The sequence below is a fragment of the Ciconia boyciana genome, chromosome 8 (assembly GCF_034638445.1).
Source record: "Ciconia boyciana chromosome 8, ASM3463844v1, whole genome shotgun sequence".
In the NCBI taxonomy this organism is placed as follows: domain Eukaryota; kingdom Metazoa; phylum Chordata; class Aves; order Ciconiiformes; family Ciconiidae; genus Ciconia; species Ciconia boyciana.
Genome location: NC_132941.1, coordinates 38,039,964 through 38,059,730, shown reverse-complemented (window position 1 = coordinate 38,059,730; position 19,767 = coordinate 38,039,964). Strand labels below are relative to the sequence as shown.

The window sequence follows — 19,767 nt, the reverse complement described above, 5'->3', positions numbered from 1 at the left end:
GAGGAAACACCGTTGAGGGGACGGGCCGGCCGCGCGGGCCACAGCCGAGCTCCCTCAGCCCGGCTCGGGGGCGGGGCGCGGGGCAGGCCAGCTTTCTGAGCCTCTTCCGCAGGGCGGGGGACACGGCCATCTCGACCAGAAAACTAGCCGAAAATAAAAAAGCTGGGCGCCTTACTGAGCGGTCACGGGCTTCCTCCAGCTGAGCCGGCGAAGGGGGCTGCGGGGGTCGCCCGCGGGGAAGGAGCGGTGGGAACGTGAGAGGCGGCCGTTCCCGCCGCTGGGGCGGGGCGGTGGCCGCTGGCGCTCACAGCCTCCGCCCGGCCTCGGGGATCCTCGCGGGGCTCTGGGGCTTCCGCGCCAGCTCGAGGGACGCCTGGGGGGGGGGGGGGGTCACAGCGGGCGAAGCCGCTTGGAGGCCCAGGAGTCTGGAGGGAGAGCTGGGCCTCCTGCGCGTCCCCTTTGTGTGGAGCACGGCTGCGCGGGCGTGGCCGGAGGGACGGGCGTGCATTTCCGCGCTGCCTCGGCCCCCGGCGGCAGCACGGCAGCAGCGGGGCGGCTCGACGGAGAGGGAGCCCTGGCGCCGGTGGCCGACCGCGCTGACGCGGGGAAGGGCTGGGAGCGCCGCCGCGCCGTGTCCATGGACTAGCCGAGGCAGTGAAGGGACTCGTGAGTACGCCGACCGCCGCCTCGCCCTCCTCCCAACTTGGCGAAACTTAGCGAGCAGGCTGCTGCCCCCGGTGAGTCCCTGTCCCACCCGCTGCCGGCCCCGGTATCCCCTTCAGCCGCCTGCCCCGGGGGTCTCGTCGCGTCCCCGCCGTACAGAATGCCCCTTTCTTCCCCCCCCACCTCCCCGTCTTTAAGCACCGGCATTTTGAGCCCCCTCCCCCGGCACACGGCTCTCCCCTGCAACATCCTCTAGGAACTGGCAGCCATTGAACCGGGCGGGGAGCAAGCGCTGCCCGGCTGGCCTCCCTCGGGGCGGGTAGCAGCCCTCAGACTTCGTTAAGTTTCCCGAAAACGCGGGGCTATGGTGAGCCTCTGCCATTGTCCTTGTCCATTAAAGGAAGCCGGAGAGGCCGGGCGAGGGTTCCTCTGGGAGTTCACGCGAAGTTGTTTCGTTGAGTGAGGTGCCACAAAGGAGAAAAATAATTTTTTTCAAAAAGGCCTTTCGGGGTGCTGCAGCCTCAGGGCGGCGTTTGCCTGCTCCTTACTTTGCCGTTGCACCGGCTGTTGCCAGCCCCTGCCCTCAATCCAGGCGTTGCTGTTAGCAGAAGCAACTGCTCCGTGTGTGCGAGGATTGAGGCCTGTAACTGGTGTTTTTTTTCTAATTTTAACTTTAATTACTTGTAAGCTATGTTAGCGAGGGATCTCTCTTGACACCCTTTCAGCTTCCTGCCTCAGGTGATGCCGTGCTCAACGGCCGGGCCTGTTTCGGCTCCTGTGGGGTCCCAGGATGGGTGTTTGGATAATTAAACACATCACCAGTTCCCGTTTGGTCATTTACCTTCTACCTGGTTGCCTTTGTAGTTTCAGGTGAATGTTTTATTTCTGGTCTGTGACTGCTACAGAGTGCTGCCGACAAGCTGCTGCATACAGACCCTATGAGGAGAGTTCAAGTAAAATGCATTATGCATGGTTAATGTGGGGAAAGTGTTTTTTTTTCCTCTCTGTAAACTCTTTTTTTTAAGGAAGGGAATGGCCCTTGTGCATTTCTAGGGAGAAGGTGTAAGCTAAGCTGGAGAAGGCTTGCTATTATGCAGGACCCATGGTGTTATAGCTGCCTAACTTCAGTACCGGCTTTTTTTGTGTAGAACAAACTGCAATTTTACACTTCAGGGTATCTGCATAAAGCTGTTAAGCATACATCTGACTTTACCTCACTTACTCAATGGAGACTTAGTGGTTCAATTTTGAGCCTTTCTGAATAAAAAACGTTGTAAAAATAAGTTACTTGTGTTGGGTTTTTCCTTCCTTAGTAGGTTTTCAAAGGTGGTGGTGAAGGGAAGGATATTTTAAGATAACTGGCAGGGTAAGATTTTGCCAGCACTGCTTTTCTTTTTTTTTTTTTTATAGGGACATAAAGCTTGTGACCTAGAGCTCTGGAAAAAATGGAAGGAAACCAGCTCCTAGAGAGTGGAAGTACAGGGTGTATCTTGTTCATAAATGCTCAGTGGGGTGATGATCTCCTTTCTGGCTATCTCCATCAGTGAGTTAGATATCCGTACTCACATGCTCTTACGACTTCCTGAGCCATTCTATACTTACAATAAGTGTGTGAAACTTTAAATGCTTGGGTGTGGATGGTTGAGATGCTACCACTATCTGCTTGGCAGAGGAATTGTGTGGGGAGAGAAGGGGTCAGGTGGGAATTCAAGTCTAGTCATTGGTGTGAAGTAGGAATGAGCTGTGGGAGAAACTACTTTGCAGCTTGTATTTTTTTGGTTGCTTTTTTTAAACAAATCCAGGACACCTGTGTTGTTGGAATGGTGTTCTTTATCCTCTGGCTAATGAAACTGGAAGAAGGTACTCTTAGGGTGTGATGTATGTCCTTTTAGCTCTGTTCTTGCAGGGTGGAGAGGGAAGAACATGGTGATGTTGCCTGTCCTTAGAAGATTTACATGTTTTAAATTACAATGCCATTGAAACAGCAGTTTTTAGAAATAGCTTCCCAAAAGTTTGGGAATGCATTTATAATAGTGTTGAAAAACAGTGTGCAAGTAAGTTACGTGGTTGGCGTTTTGTTTTATTTTTGTTGATCTCACTCATAGATAGACAAGGCCTTGCTAAAGGCGAGGTCTAGGACTAAATCAAAATCATTGAAAACTGTTCTTCTCTGTCTGATGTGTGCTCTGTATGATTTTTATTTAGTGTAAGTTGATCCAGTTATAGCTTCCTTTGTGTCGAAGCACTATCTTCAGTCCCCAGGTAAGAAGACCAAATCAGAAGAAACCTCACTTGAGTCTTATTCTTGCCTCTGGGCATAGGCTTTGCCTGACATTTAGTGCATTGTAGAATAATTAATCTTATGCTGTTTTCCTGTTTAAAGCCTCTTTTCTCCCTGCCCCCTTGCAAGGGTGGGGGGTGGGCAGAAAAGAAAGTATTATCTTTTGTGAGTACTGTGTTAGGAGCAATGTCTGTGCAAGAGCTTTCATATATGTAACATACCTGACAGGACTGAAATGGGGTATGTTCTGGGCTACCTTTTGCTAGATTTAGGCCTTGTAATACTTAATGAAAGGATCATAAAGTCCTGGCTCTGAGCCCTGAAATGCTATCTCATTGGGGCACTTTCTTTGGTATTGAAGATATAACTTTTTGCTCTTAGATGTAGCAAGAAAATTGTTGACATGGTGTGTTATGAATTTGGTCATGTCTGGATGCAAAAGTGTAGATAATCTGGATGAAGAAGTTTAAGTTGTAGGCTAAGTTCTAAATAACAATTGAGGAATATGCTTTTTGATCCCTTATAGATTGTTTTGTCTTGAGGCTGACCTCTGATTTCCTTAGAGGGTAGTTATATTTAGTTTATGAAGCTGTAGTGTGTTGCTGCCAGTTGGTCATCACCTGGAAATGAATGTTTGGAAAAAAGGGGAGGGGGAGGATTTTTCTGTTGATAAACTCCTACGATTAATTCTCAGTCTTCTATCAAGTTTCCCATTGTGTATTAGGTGTGGCACAGTTTGAGCACTGCTGAGCATGAATAAATGAAACTCTTGTTCTAATCTCACTGTGTTAGATTAGAAATCTCATTGAGGTGTGTGTGGAGGGAAGTGGAGTTCACAGAGCTATTGTCAAAACTGTTCCTACAGATCCTCCCTTTACGTAATTTTCTGCTTAAAAAAAAATATTTCCAATTGGGTGGGGTACGTTTAAATATGTGGGTTTCAGACACCAGGCAAAGGAGACACTTAAGCTTCACTCGCATGTGAATCAAGAATGTTTTTGCTTGTGGGCTTTTTGTGCCATGCTGCTTTGCACTGTGGCTTCCTGGGTTAAAACTTCCTGTTTCTGGTAGAACAGACTTTTGTACTTTGGCATCTGTGGTGCCTTTCCAAGGCTAACAGGCTGCAATTCACAAATTCCATGAACATGCTATGGTTCTCATGTTGCTTTAAGCTCTTTCACTGAAGTACCTAAGATAAAGTAAATCAAACCCTCAAACAATAATTTTCATTACTTTGGAGTAAATGTTGCAGGCTGTTGTTCAGGGGGAATTAAAAAATGGTCCTTTTCCAGGTGGCCTCTGATTGTATGTCCAAAGGATGGTCATGTGTCTTCCTCATTAGTATTACACAGTCCTAAAATCTGTGGCCCTTCTAGAGCTGTAGTGTTGGTAGCTTGTGTGAGGGTGCTGGCGCAGCCTTCCAGCCCCTAGCACAGCTCGGGCAGGAACAGGATCCTCCTTCTTGACCCTTTGTCTCATGCTCAGCCAAAAGCATCTGATGAAGTAAAGGTTAAGAACAATGTTGGAGGTGATCAGAGTAAAGCTCATCAAGGTTAGATATGTGTGGATTTTAAAGTTTAATAGTTTGGGTGTCATGTCGTCGTCCCGTCCCGTCCCCCCCCCCCCGTCCCCCCCCCAAAAAAAAAGGCTGAGATCTGCTTTTAATCTAGCAATCAGGAAAAAAAGGAGGGGGAAAAACTTGAAGTGTCTAGGTTCAGATGACTTCATTTTGAAAACAGCCACAATTTAATTAAATATAGTTGAAGGTCTTAGATTTGAATTTTTTGCATTGTAAAACAGCTTCTCTTTATTCTGGATGACTGGATAAAATCCGTTTTCAGTATGGTCAGTGAGCAGAAAAATCATTGTTGGGTAAAGTCTTCTATTTTAGGCATGTCACAGGTGAGGATTACAGCAAAAGATTTAACCTGCAGAAAATGGTGATCCTCAAATATTGACAGAATAAGGGATTGTGATGGTTGCAGTTGAAACCACTGACTGGAACGGCCAGGCTTTTGCTGACCTTCTTTACCAATCTGACTTAAATCTTGGAATTGAAGCCCTTTGAGAGAGAAGTATCATTCTGCTTGATTATTCACACTTGAATTCTGTTATCACTTATGCAGAAAACTTTTTAGCAAATGAAAAAATATGCTGACCACAAGAAGAGCTGTATCCAAACTCAGGGCTCTTTGCAGGATTTAAAAGTAAGTTTATTTTCCTTTCTGGTTCAAAGTGTGCCTCAGCCCCTGTTGGGAGGGGGGGTCAGCACTTGCTTTGCTTCAGTGTTTCCTTTCTCTTCCTTTTTGGGAGCAAAGCAAAAGTGTTTTATCCTCTTCCTTGTAGTAAAGCTCATACATGATATGTGTAAGTGAATGAATTTCTGTTCTTATCCAGTGTGCCTGCTTACATGTGTTTCTTCTGAGAGCTGTTTCTGTGTCCTTGTCTTTTCAAGTCTGTGCAAAAGCTGAAAATCTTAGGACTGTCTTCATCCTTAATCTGAACCTGAATGTGAAAGGCAAGGGTGTAATAAACATAGGGCTTTGCTTCCTCTTGATCTTTGCAGTAAGTGTTGTTGAATATTGTCCTGGTATTACAAAGGAGCTTTTCTGTTTTACGCTCCCAGTCTAGACAGCAGGCACTTATAACAAATTGATAAAGGTCTTCCATGTGAAGACCTGTGCTGAAGCCCCCTGATGTAGTTGGGACTCTTCCTTTGGCACTAATAGGCTCAGGCACTTGCTGAACTTGTGTGTGCATACGGGCTTTTGGCTTTTTTAATGAGTTGTTTTATTTTGGCTTTTTCATTCTGTTTCAGTCAGGTTGCTAGTGTACAAAACCAAATTTGTTCGTGTGGCCTAACAGCCCTTTCCGGAAATCTTTTTTCCTGTTTTAAAGGTTTTTGTTTCCTGCTCAAAGACTAAATAGTAGATACTTGAGTCTCTCTGGAAAGGTGTTTTCTCTAAATAATTGATGGACTTGGAGGTAACAGGGCAGCTTCCAGTTGCTGTAGTCGCAGCTACAGGAAGCAGTATGAAGCACAGTATTCAGAGGCAGCTGAATGCTGTGAATGTTAATATTTCAAAAAGTGTGATTTGTTCTGCTTGGCGAGAGCTGTCTACTCTTGCTTTGGGGTATAAAATCAGTGCTGAAACATGTACACTGACATCTAGAAACTCCTGGAGTAGAAAACAAAGGGAATAGCCTCAAGTAACTTGCATCTGAAGGAAGACACCTGAGATGTTGGACTTAGAAGCCTGCTGTCGCAGAGACCAGACTGCCAGGATACAGAGCTGATTCTCTTGATGTGCATTTCCCCTCAGCAATTTGTTATTAACTGGTGCTCAGGGAAGTACTTAATGCTGTGTGGGATATGAATGCAGTGGTATAGCTGTATATAATAAAAGGTACAAAACAGCAAAGCTTTCTACCCTGCCCTGAGTATTCAGTTACTTCAGTCTGTCTGCATTGCAAGCCTGTGGAGGAAGAAGGTTCATCTAAGAAGTTATCTGTCTTGAAACTAATGGATAGGCAATTAGTGAGATGACTCTCAGAAGGCAACAAGGTGGCTTTCTTTCCAAAGTGTACAGTGCCCTGAGGTTGCAAAGGGTATTTTGATGAAGTGGTCATAGCAGTGGTCTGCTTCTGCAAAGCAGAAGGGAGTTCAACTGAAAGACCTTGGTCCAGCTGGGACAAATGAGAAGGGAAGGTGTTGTTCAGCTCTTTTTTTTCCTGAGTTGTGCTGCTTGTATAACCAGTCATGCTGTCAGCCTACTAAGATGGCAGTTTCCTGTGTTCTCACTTCTTTTTTTCTCTGGAGGTATTTGTTTTTTTCCTTTAATAAAAGGCACAGATTAGGAAGTGTTTGTGTCTAACCTCTGCACCTTCTAATTCTGTTGGTGCCTTTGCTGTTGGCTATTGCAGAGACTGACGTCTGCTTTTGAAGGAGCTCTGACAGTGTCACTTCATGGCCTTTGCTGCCCTGATCTCTTAGTGACACTGTGTTGTTCTTGGCATAATCCTGAGAGGTGGAAAGCCTGTTTTTCCTCCTTCCACTGGGGCAGATGCAGAGTCTTCCAGCGAGACAGTCGAGGGTTTCTCATGACCTGCCTGAGCACTGGCTCTTGGGGGAAGGGCTGGAGCTGTTCAAGCATGGGCTTGGTGGCCTGGAGCAGCTTTGGTCTTTGTCTTTTTTATTCTTTTTACTTGTGTTATGGTGGAGTGTGCAGGGTGCTCTGCAAACCTACCTGCTATGTCTCCTGAAGCATTAGCTTATTTCTGTGTCTTTGGGCCAAGACATCTAGTCTGCTGAAGAGCTGATAGTGGTTAGGATTGTGAGGTGTTTGGTGAATGCCATTTTGTCACATCTCTAATGTTTTCCAGTGTTGTGTTAGAGGTTTCCCTGCTAGTTGGTTTTTGAAAGTTGCACAAGTACGTTTCTTTGACAGAAAGTCAGTTGGTAGGGAGAATAATTACATAGTGGTTGAGCTGTCTACGTGACCACAAAGAGCTATTTTCTCTTACGGCCTTTGAGCTGGTGATAGTCCTAGTTGGCATGTAAAATAAGGTTCTCCTGGGTGTGTTGTGGATGCAATTGGTGCACGAGGTGGAGCGCAGCAAAAGAAAGTGAGCTTTGAAAGCACTGTCCCCAATCTAATACACATTAACACCCCATCCCCCCAATAAGTAGCATCCTGTGGTGCTGGGAGGGTGCCTCATTTGGAATAAGTGTTCTTCTGGTGTTTGAAAGCATGGGTCCTGTTACTTAGGGTTGGAGGGGAGAAAAAAAAAAGTTTTTCATGGAGACATGATTTACAGTTGAATCCATAACATGGAGACAGCATTGTTTAACCAGAACAAGTGATGAAAGTAACTAGTACTGTACAGATATATGTGTTCGTTTCTTAGCGTGCTCGTTGCTGGAGAACAATGTCAATGTTGGAATTCTTTTTAAACTTAGATACCTTGATCTGGCTTAAATTGTTAAAATGTATCTCTTATTACACATAATATGTATTTATATAGTATATAAACACACATATATAGGAACTTTCAGTGTAAAGGCTAAGAAATATGGTGTGAATGTGGACAGACTGCATGTTATACCCAAAGCAAGGAATGTTTTTAAGGAAAGAAAAAACAAGCAACAAAAGCCAAACTAAATTATATGCTCGTCATTTCTTTAGTGTATATTACTATAATCAGTCTCCTGTTTTTCTCTTGTGAAAAAATAAAATGAAGGGATAGCCTTTTTGGCTGAAATGTAACTGGAGACTTGAACAAGTGGCATTCCTGGAAATGGAGGAAAGCCACAATATGTCTAAAAGTTTAGGATGTTCTCTGAAGAAAGATTATATTTGTCAGCAAAGAAGGTTGGTGGCTTCCTGTCTTTTCTCTTCTTAAGTTGAGACTTATTTTTGTGATATAAAGTGGTATAGCAAATGGAGGACCCGTTTTCTTCTTGGAACATTTTGGTCTTGTGTGGAGGTAGCAGACAGTGTGTATGGAATAGGTTCTGTTACTGTTGGATCACTAAATAGAAATAAAACTATTCCCCAAACTGGAAGTTCTGGCTCCTCAAATAAAATATTTGCTTTGTAAGGGTTCCAAAACCTTCTGTTGGAAGGAAGAAAAGTCAAATTACATGCTTGCTTTAATTTGAGACCTTGAGTTTTGCCTTGCTACTGTTGATGTTATAAGGAGTGGGTATGTATCTGCTCTCATGAGAGGTGGTAGAAAGCATCTGAGGAGTTTTGATTAGCTAAGATTATTCTGGCTACTTGTTCTAACAGGCTTTGCTCCCTGGAGTGAATAAACTCTTGATCAGAATGACTGACACACTTCTATGTGTTTCACAATACCTGAACTTTCTGTGAAGTAAAAGGAGAACATAGCTTGTGGTTTGTAAGGTATACTAAATAAGTTACAACACAGGCAAGCTCCTATTCAGGTGAAACTGGTCAATGGCTTTGTTAAGAAAATTTTCATAGATGTGAAAGGTTTTTCCAAACTTTCTCAAGATGTTAATGAGCCATCTATAGAACTGTAGTGACAGTGTCTAGTGTTGGTTTCACTTATCCTGGTGTAATCTGTCTGAGTTCTAACTTGCATGAGCATGGGTTATCCCATAGTGCTTTTGAGGATAAGGTCGGTGAAGGCCCTACATCTTGTATTCCTGCTGTTGCCTGCAATTCTTAAATACTAATAAAGAACCTGACAGCTTACAAAGATCCTTCTCCTGCTGTCTTTCACTCCTCTCCTCATGTTTGGAAAATTGTTGACTTTTAGACTCCGTTTACTTGTGACATTTCCTTTTCTTTCTGCTTCCTGTGCTATCTCTTGCTTTAAGTCAGAATATGGAGTATACACTTTATTTGCAGTCAGCTCCTTTGAGCAGACTTCCTTTGAACTAGGTAAGAGATCCATTGCCTTTTAGTTGGTGCCTTTGTCAAGCACTGCTGTATGTTGGAGCGGAAAGTCTCTTATCTGTTCACTTACTACTTCAGTGACCCTGAGGTCAGTGGAGCAGAAGTAGCATAAACCTAGAAAAATTCAGTGGGTAGCTGAATAGAGTTGTTATCCCAAAAGTGTGAGGTTGTTTACCCACTGTGCAAGACACCAATATACACACAGGGCAGAGGTATTTTTATTTCATATCTGTGCAGAGATGGGTGCTAGGTGGTAGCTTCACAAAGTTAGCACAAAGTTTGGTCATACAGGTACAGTATTTATACAGTCTAGTTATGCATATGCATAAGTAATTACACAAAGCAGTTTTCTATTACAGAAATGTACAGGTCTACATTTCTCTTATTTCAACTTTAAAGCTACAGTGCTACTTTACTATTCTGTGCATGCTCAAAGTTGAGGGGTCTCTGCTTGGTCCGGGGTCTCCAGCTTGAGGGGTGTGACATTTAGTATTATAATAAGGATAGTTCATGTTGAGGGTGCTTCTTATCACACTTCTAGTTGTTTCAGATGGTTCCCAAAACATTTTAATTAGCTTAATATTTCTTCAGGATGTGCTTCTCTCCCAAGGACAGTAATTCTTGTTCAGATGTTCTGCTTTCCAACCTGAATCCCCCTTATGAGCTTTATGTAAGCCTTGGCCTTCCACCAGCTCCTGTTAGACTACACTGTTAGTCAAGTGGGCAGTTCAGAAGAGGTTAAAAGATGATGCTTTGTAGTGCCCATGTAGATTATTTTTCAGAATTTAAGGTGTCTACTTTCCGAATGTTAGTCTAAGTTCAGAGTACTTTTACATGGTATTTCAGATACAGCTCATCCACATAAGTAGTGGCTTGGCCAAAAGCACATGTATAACTTTAGTGCGAGTTGTCTGTCAAGCTTGAGTGGAGCTCTCCTGAATTGCTGCTTCCTCATTTTGGGTTTGGGAAGACTATTGTATGTTCCTTACAAGTTTTCCTAAGTTGCAATTTGTGCTGTAGTGAATAAAGCCTGGTCACGGAAACCTGAAACTCTTCCCGTGTATAGGAGATTGGATCTGCTCAGAGGGATTGTTTTGTAAAGTTTGTATTGGAGCAACTTGTGCTTGAAATATTCTTCACCTACTTTGAGGACTTTGAGTCTTCAGCACACTGCAAAAGTAAGAGCCCCAAAAGATGCTGTCTTAAGAAATCTGTCTGGCTTTGGTCGTGTTTTCCATTGAATTCAGAGATCTGTTCTCTGCCATTATTTTTTCTAGTAAAACAGGGATAACCTATTAGCAATATCTGTCTTGCATCATGAGTCTTTCAGGTTAAAAAAACCCTTTTGTTGAATAATCCTCAGGTTTCCTCTAAGAATGAGCAAATATTTCTCTGCTCTTCTGGACTGCAGCAGAAGTAAATACACTATACTCGTATTCATTAAGAGAAGCTTGTATCTTCTTTGTGAGGCCCCATTCAGAGTTCCTTGGAGACAAAATTACAAACATAAAGATGACGCATGCTTGCAGGGAGTTCCTGAATCATCCACAGGGCTACTATCTCTGTTTCCAGGAACAGATTAGCCTGTAAGAGCTCCAAATCCTGTCAGTTTTTCTTGCCCTGTGTGTTGCACCAGCTTAGTCCTTACATGTGAAGATTTGATGCCCAGCACCCAGATATTGTGCTGAACGTTAAGACTCCCTTGGTGGTCAGCTTCTCTCTGGGATGTGGAAAGAGTAGTCTGTAGGTGCCTCTTAGTTGCTCCATTTTCAGAAGGTCCTAAAAAATGTCTGAACTATCCCTGGTGAGGGATAAGTCTTTCTTTCAACTTCACAAAGAAACCCCTATTGATTGAGCACCTCCAAAGAATATGACAATTATTTTTAATGGCACCATGTCTTGAATGAATTAACTGATGCTTTTTGATATAGATGTGGTGTTGATGGAGTAATGGAATTTAGTCATATCAAAACAAATGATAGGCCAAAGTGCATCAATTTCTTGCTATATTTTAAAAAGTCTTCTTGCTCCTCAGTGCATTCTTCTGTTGACTTTGTTGATTTGCTTCACCAGCTTCATATAGACTTGATGCTTTGTATTGATGAATGATGGGGGGAGCAGCGAACAGTTTACAAAATGAAATTTTTGTCTGTTTTCTCTTGCCTCAGTTCTGCCCCTGTTCCCCCAGCTTCATCCATTTCAGTGTGTTAGCTTCAAGAGTGGTGTAGCCTGTGGTGCTGGTGTAGGCTGGTATTGCAGGGGTACTGCATTTCCGTGAGCACTCTCAGAAGCTAGCACTGCTTCTGGCCTCCCATCCTCGTTCTCCTGCCGCCTCCTGACTGTACCCACACTGGTATTTGTATGAGCTCCGGGGAGGTAAATTGGAAGGCTTAAAACTGTTTTCTTCTTGGTGCGTGGTACAAGATCACAGGATTGATCTGAAGATTTGCTACGTGGTTTGCTGTATGATTGTTTGCTCCACTGAGTAGGATGATTAATGGTTGTGGATTTTAGGAGGAGGCAGGGAAGGGGATCAGGACTACATGTGGTGGCAGTACTAGCTGAACCTGGAACCTCAGTGTGACTTAGGTCTGCCTTGTAAAGTTAATGCCTCCTGAGGGTCAAAAGAATTTGTGGACCTAGATGTAGAGACATGCATTAGTGTTCCAGTTTTTCTTGCTCTAGATTTAACATCTTATCTGTGAGGATTTCCCTGCATATCCAAATTAGATTAATATATCACAGCTTCTGTTTTATGAAAGTTAAAATCTATAGTCCATGAATATCACTGCTGTAGCATTTTGAAGGTAAGAGTGGAATCTGTGGGTGTAGAAATGCTTTGGAAATGGCAGTAGCCACTTGATGAACAACTACTTTTTTTTTCCCTCACTGAAGCTGTAAACACCAAGACAAAATTATATATTCTACCTAAGCAGCAGTGCTCTGTATTTAATTTTTAGCAATTCCTGTTGTCATGAGTGGGTGATTACTGTCAGCTGACATAATGTGACTTGCTTTGTCTGAAGCACAGTAGAGAAAGTTACTAGTCTATGCTGCCCACATACTACTGTAATCTTCCAAATGTTTTATAGTATTGTCTAACCATAATTATGTAGCCTGTGATGTAAATTAAATTAAATACTAATGTAGCAGATTTCTAGACTGGTAACAGATGCCTCCTATGTTAGGAAACATGACTTCTTTTAGTATAAACGCAGGGAAGGTGGCTGTGTGGCCTTAAGTGGATTGCTTGGTCTGTTTATTTTTAGGGTTAGGGGTTAAAGTCAGACACACCTAGACTTCAGATTTATTATGTCAGAATGTCACTCCCACACCAGTAGTGACTATACTGCTCCATATGGTGTTTGGTGGTCTGTCAAGAAGAACCAAAAGACTCCTGATAAGGATAAGCAAAGAGAACAAATCAAATCTGCTTTTTATGTAGGCAGATGTTTCAGAAGGCAACATCTGTCTGGGGAGCTATGTGCTGTTATAGGAAATGGTGTTTACCAGTAAGGGTACTTTTGATGCTCATATTCCTATGAATAGTTTCACTGAAACTGGGACTTGAACAGTTGGATGTAAGTCCCCGTGCCAGGGAGGGCAACCTAACGAAAAGTAAGACTTCAGACTATGTTTGTATTTTAGATCCTGAAATGGTATGCTTGCCTTTCTGCCTCAGACTATATTTTAAGCCTCTTTGCCTAGTAGAACCCCATTTTTATGGAATTTAATGATGTGCTAGCTAAATGCCACCTGCTGCCTCTTCTTTTGTAGTGGTAGCAGCAGCAAAAGCAATGTTTCTTATTAGTAGTTTGTGCATTTTACAGTCGCCACTTCTGTCGTGCCAGGATCCTGATTTTCCACAGGGAGGGAGGCAGAAGGGTGATGGAGGCCTTGGTGTGCCTGCATCTAGAGAATGTTTGCGCTGGCAGCCAGTGTATTGCTGTAATACAGGCTTACACTGATCCAAATGGAGTCTTGGACTCTGCTCAGATTAGTGGGGTTCTGCTGTTGTCTCCTGGTGTCCCCCCTTTTCCCTGTCTTCCCGAGACCCATCAGACTTACTGACTTGGACAAGTGTATGACTATTGATTGTTGAAATAAAAATTGCCATTTGGAACTAGAGACTGAAATGAAGAAGTTCAGAAAACCAAGCATTTGTTCCCTCTCTTGTATTCTCTCAGCTGCAGGCTTAGAAAAGCATGTCAGGAGAGTAGTGTTTAAACAAGTTTTCTTTATTGTGTCTCATAATAGTAAGATGGCTAAATGTTGTCTGTGAAACTGGATGGGTTGAAAAGGTCGGTAACTAAAGCTGAACCAGGGCATGAGGAAACAAAACTCTCTACATCTTAGGAATGTATATTGCAAAACTCATGTATATGCCTGGGTCACATCAAGGAAAGTCCTTTCCAGTCACTGCCTGTACTGACATAAAGGACAATTTTCTTTGATTTAACGAAGGTTAAGTATTTTTGCTATAAATGAACCGTGAGCATTAGAACCTAGTTATGAGGTGAGGTTTTGGAAGGCAAAAAAACTTGTTTTCAGTATTTGGTTAAAACTGTATGGAAATCAGTATGTGAACTGTGGAAATATCAAGCTCAGGTGTTAATGGTGAATGTTCACACTCTAGCCTGACAAATTTTGCAGGTATTGTTTCTGTAAGAATGTGCAATATATCCTTTAATCATTCTCCAGACTGCCATTTCTCTGGAACAAGCAAAGTAGTTCATTCTGTGTGTTCAGTTCCTTTGCTGGGGCTATTGAGGAAAAAATGTTTTAGTTCTGACTTAACTCAGTTTTACTTTGTCTCGTATGGCATTTTTACTCTATCCTGTATGGAATCAGGGTGAATCATTCCTTCTTTTAATGATTTTTCTGTTGCTACTGTGTTTGTCCAGATGCACTAATCTAGAGTTGCCTGTGGGTCATGTATCTTAAGCAACCTGCATAGGTGGCATATGCGTGAAGGCTACTTAGGTGATATCTGGCTTTATTATACACAAATTAATCTACTTCATGTCAAGTGGATCAGTATGACTTGTGTAATACCTACCAACTCTTGGTAGGACCTGAAAATTCCTCTTATGCTCATGCAGGCCATCTTAGCTTGAAAAAAGCAGAAATTATTCTCTGTCCACTAGTCTTGCAATTGTACTGTGGTATGCCAAATCACATGATTTTTCCAATTGTTTTTTCCATAACTACTTAAAGCTATGGAGTATTCTACCAAAATGTACCCTCCTGAGATTTTCTACATGATCTCTGCATTTCTGAAAACTATTTCCATTTGGTTGGGCAGCAAAGAAACTTCCTGGCTGGGATTGAAAAGGGATGGGGGACGTGTCTGGACCAAGGAGGGACTCTCAGTCTGCTTCCAGATGGAAGCCAAGCCTGGCACGGGGAGACCTCTGGAAGGAAATTCAAAGTCTGTTTGGGATCTCTGTCCATAGTCTCTTTGGCTGGAGAAGTCTGTCCTTGATCTATTTGTGTATGTTGTGGTTTTAGCCCTGGGGAAAAAAGTTTAAGGCAAGGTTTGAAATATTTGTGTTGAGATTTCAAAAAATAGGCTCCTCCAATAAGACACTGATGGTAATACTCCATAGTTGTCCTGGAAAATAATTGGTATTTCACTTAAAAGCTAAAGCAAGCTGTTTGTTGTATTGAATGGGAGTCCCAAAGCTGACAGGTATTTGATATTCTGTTCCTTCTTCCAGTGGGATTGTTTACACCCAGGCACAGATTGCCTTCTGAAAAAAAAAACTAGTTTCCCTTCTCATAGCTGTGGATGTAGCGGAGATCTTCAGTGCTCTGTTCCATGGTGCTTGGTTTCAGACTTTGCTGGGTAGACTTGGTTTTTGTATGCTGTCTGTGAATCTGCAGGTCAGCATAGTCCTTGAAGTCTTTATCTTAGTTATGAGATGTTTGAAAATTCTCTGTGCTTGCTTCCCAGTCGCAAGCCTTTCACTGACATTTTATGGGAGGAAAACATTTACCTCAAGTGAGTGGAGGGTTGAGATGTGGAACTGCTGCTTGTCTGTCATATGCAGCACTCATGTGGTCAGTTCTCTAAAATGCGAGGGCTGTGCGAGTGCTTTGTCTTCCCTGCTCCAGCTCTTGACTTAACAGTTTGTCCTCTGTTTTTTTCCTATGCATGGCATTTCTGCAGAGGTGGTTTAGTTAAGATACTCTGAAAAGCTGTAGTTCTCTGAAATATTTGAGCAACAGTTGCAGTTGAACCTTATCTCTAGTGTATGTAAGGAAGCAAGAAAACTGAACTCTGCAGAGCAAATCAGCAGTTTAATGGTGGGGCTTTTGTTCTTGAGAATAAAGCCTCTTATGTGGTATTGATTTGGTAAAGAAACATTAAAATGTGGAAGAGACAGAGTACAACTGCCTATTGTATTTAGCAGTCTGTAGACACTGAGGTTTTCCAGGTGACCCCTTCTAACGCCTTGCTAGCTGGGTTGTTGGATGTGCAATCCACAGGGTATGTGTTTAGACTTTTGCACAAGTCCAGGCAGCTAAGTAAAATGGTTTGAAGGAGCGAGAAAGCAGATGAATGTCAACTTGCTAATGCAGATGTTCCTAGTCTAACTGTATAGCTAGTTTCCTTTTTGGTGTCCCTCCCTGTTACCACATCAGGGTGCTTAAAGGAGATAGGATTATTAAGCAACAAGTACTTTGAGGAAGTTTAGAGTCAGCAGAAGTTTCTCAGCTGACTTTGAACATACCTCTGAATGGCATATGGTGCAGGTTACTGTAGTCCCTTTATCAACAGAGCAAAAGACAACTGGAAAAAATCCTTTATTCTTAAAATCTTTCACTACCTAATTCTCATCCTTTCTCTTCTGTGCAGACGCTGTGCTATAGAAGATGCACTATTACCGATATTCTAATGTAGAAGTCAGCTGTTGGTACAAATACCTGCTCTTCAGCTACAACATTGTCTTCTGGGTGAGTACAAAATGTAGAGACTGAAATAGTTTAGGCATACCTCAGTCTTACTAACTTCCTGCATATTTCTTTAAGAGAACAGGCTGAAATATTTACTTGAAAGCAGCAAGCTGATGTATGGTATGTCCTGGGTGTTTTGGAATTGAAGAAGCCTATCCCATATGAGAAAGTAACTACTATTGAAATTGATATGGATAATGATTCCTCACAATCTTTCCCTTCCTTGTATCTTGCCTTCTGAGTGAAGATAAAAGGAGTGAAGCAGATAAAACTGGTTTTCTTGGTTTATTTAATGGAGAAAGGAAATATCTGCTTAATGGATTTGTGAAAAGAAAATAGTATAGTCTCTACTGTTGCTGACAATGCCTTTGTCTTTTGAATGATGGAGACCATTAAATGCTGGTTGTGTTTGGGCAAAGGTTAAAGCTACCTTAAGTGCACTTCAGTGTTATGATAAGTTGCTTCCCTGTTAAGAAAAGTCTCTTCTAATATCTCCTTTCAAATCATCTTTGGTCTCTGTGTTGGGGTGGTGTAGCTGTAAATACGCTATGCAGAAAAGAAAGGAACCGCTCCAGAGATGTGTCAACAGCTGGCATTACAACATAGTCAAGATCTTAAATGTCATGCTCTGTGGGCAGCAAAATTGTCTGATACTGTCTTGAAATACTTAGCTGGGGACTAGCCTGCTTATGTTTGTTTAGAATTGTGAATGCAGAAAGGGTGCAAAAAGAAGTGTGTGGTTTTAGATGTGTATGTTGGTCAAGATCACTGAAGTACCTACTACCTGGGAAAAGGCGGTGATTCAAAGGTTACTGCATAGTGTTGCATTAGAAATAGTTAACATGTCTGTGAGGGGGAGGTGAAGGTAAGGATGCAGTTCAGATAAACTTGATAATTCTGTTAAGAACTTGCAGGTCAAATGTTAGGAGTTCACACCTGAAGTCATGGAAACTGCAGTCATGGAAAGGCACAGGTAGTCATGGAGAAGTGCAGATACAGTGACTTGCCTGGTTCTAGCAGCTTGGATTAATGTTCTGATTCAGAGCTGAAATATTTTGTAGTATGGATAGCTGCTTCTAAAGATGTTTAGTTTTTTTCAAAGCCAAAAGGATCAGATAGTAAGAATGGAAGTGTGGTATGTGGTTGAAGCAACTTGTTTAATTTAAGAGTAAAAATTGATTCTCCTGATCCTGACTTGTCTGAGATCAGTAGACATGCTATAGAAGACTATATAGTTCTATTTGCTTACGGTGATTCCTTAAACCATGTCAACTTTTTATTGCCTAAAATTTAAGATATATAGAATTATTACCCAAATCTGTTTTTAACTTGGGTAAAAAAAGGCGTTTAGTGTCTGAACATAAATTGTAAGCTGCAGAACCTTGTTTGTACTTGTCAATAATGACTTGGTATTTTGCTTGATTAACCCACAAACTTCTGGTAAATTAGGTTGGTGTTTCTGCACATTTTAGCTGCTTTGGCAGTATTTAAGGCAGAAAATAAGCTTTTTTGAAAGCTGCATGTATGATGGACAAAACTGAATTAATTTAGAATCATAGAAAAGTCTAGGTTTGGAACTTCTGGAGCTCATCTGGCCCAACTTTCTGTTGAAAGCGAGAGCCGTAGGGTAGGAAAAGTCTTGTGAGCTTCTTACTCATCAATTTTCTGCTGTCTTTAGCCTCATAAAAATGTTAGAAGGCCAGGTAATACTGAGACTCCAATGTCTGGGTATTGCTGTTGAAAACCACAGAACTTTTTGCTACTGTCACCGCCTCTTGTTTACTGGTGCAATGTTTTAACATGATACTGTAGCATATTAAGCCACAGGAGGGGTTTATCCTTGTGTGGATAACAGAACAGAAGAGATGTGTGGCTTGTGTAGAAACTTTTTTCCCGTAAGGGTTAATTGGCCACCATATTGCTGTAGTGCAAATGTTCTTTAGTGATTATTTTTTTCCACCTAGTAATTGAGGATTCCCATCATGGCCTCATGTCAAAATGTACATGCTCAAAGGCTGCCAGCTCTGTAGTTATTTTTCTTCTATATGGTACAACTCCCATGTACCTGTAGTGGAGTGTGGTGCAATGAGAAGTAATATTTGTCAAGCTATTCTGGTTTATCAGAGAAATCACTTTGTACCTGGGTGGCTGCTCTTTCAGCAGATAGTGTGGGGGATATGTGAGAAATTGACAGACTCTTCTGTTCATTAATATATTAGGATTGTTTAGACCTCTGCTTTCTTTCTAGTGAGTGTCTCATGAAGTGGGGTCTATTACTGTTTTTGATGGGTAAACAGCCTTTGAAAAACTGAAATTTTGTCTTCACTGGGAAGACTATCAAGAATTTGCCTATGCTTTTTCACAGAAATTCATTTTCTATTTTCTTTTTTATTCCCTGCAGAGTCATTATTTCACTTTTTTCAAATTTCTTTTTTACTGTATTATCTCGAACTTAATTATGAAGATCCAAGGATTTTTCTTTTCCTTAAAGAATCATTTTTAAAGAAGAGATGCAGAAAAATTGAGGAGAGTTTGAAATACAGCTTGTGTGTTCCAGCTGATTTGTTGGCTGAAGGAATTGGTTTTCCGAACAAGTACTAGTAGTCTTGGTAGCTTGCTCAACAAATGGTCTGAGGCTTCTGCTGAGAAGTTATTACCAGGCTGACCTAGTAAATTATGTGTAACTACAGCTCCTTTGATAAGAGTGCGGCACCTTTAGTTGTAGAGCAGGCTATGTAAATGTTGAGTGGGAGGGTAGACACTGCTATAGGCAATGCATGAATCATTTAGCTGACACAGTGATTCAGGAGCCTATGACATCCCGCTGGCTGGGATGACTAGTCTAACAATCTCTTTAATTGGACAAATCCATCGTGTGTAGAACAAAGCAAATTTTCTACATGCCTTAAAAGAACTGAAGGACTACAAAATAAGAATGGAAATGTAACCATGACTCAAAAAAGCAGCATTTAAGGATGAAATGTTAGTCTTGATTCACTTTTCTTGGCTCGCAGGACCAGGTGCTTGTGGGAGCTTGTTTTGTGAGTGTTTGTGTTAGTGAGGGTGGCCACTGTATAATGGGTATGAGGGATGGTACTTAAGTGTGCAGACAGCCTTTTTCCCATTTAAACTGTTACTGGAGGTATGATGGTAGCTTACCTGCATCTCAATTCATGACACAGTTTATTTACAAGCCAGGTAATTTGCATGTAAATAGTTGTATTTGTTCTTCTGTCATGCTTACTAAAGATGCATGTTGACTTCCCAGTTGTAGCTCTAAAGATAATATCAGGGACTGTATAAACTTTAAAGTTAAAGCATATAGTGACTTAGTGAGTAGTTTATGGAATATTTAAACTTTTTAGTGGGTGGTTACTTTTCTTCATTTTGTGTCATGTTTCAAGTACAGTTCATGTAGTGGGGTGGAACAAAATA

General features: G+C 42.0%; 1 protein-coding gene across 1 annotated transcript in view; it reads left to right on the top strand.

The window, feature by feature from the left end:
• The first annotated feature begins 383 nt into the window (after positions 1 to 383).
• Positions 384 to 19,767, top strand: part of TSPAN14 (tetraspanin 14) — a 42,587-nt gene continuing 23,203 nt past the window's right edge. The window contains exons 1-2 of the mRNA XM_072871396.1: positions 384 to 737; positions 16,235 to 16,332. Coding sequence (XP_072727497.1) covers positions 16,252 to 16,332 — 81 coding nt within the window. The 5' untranslated portion in view covers positions 384 to 737; positions 16,235 to 16,251. The remainder of the gene's footprint in view (positions 738 to 16,234; positions 16,333 to 19,767) is intronic.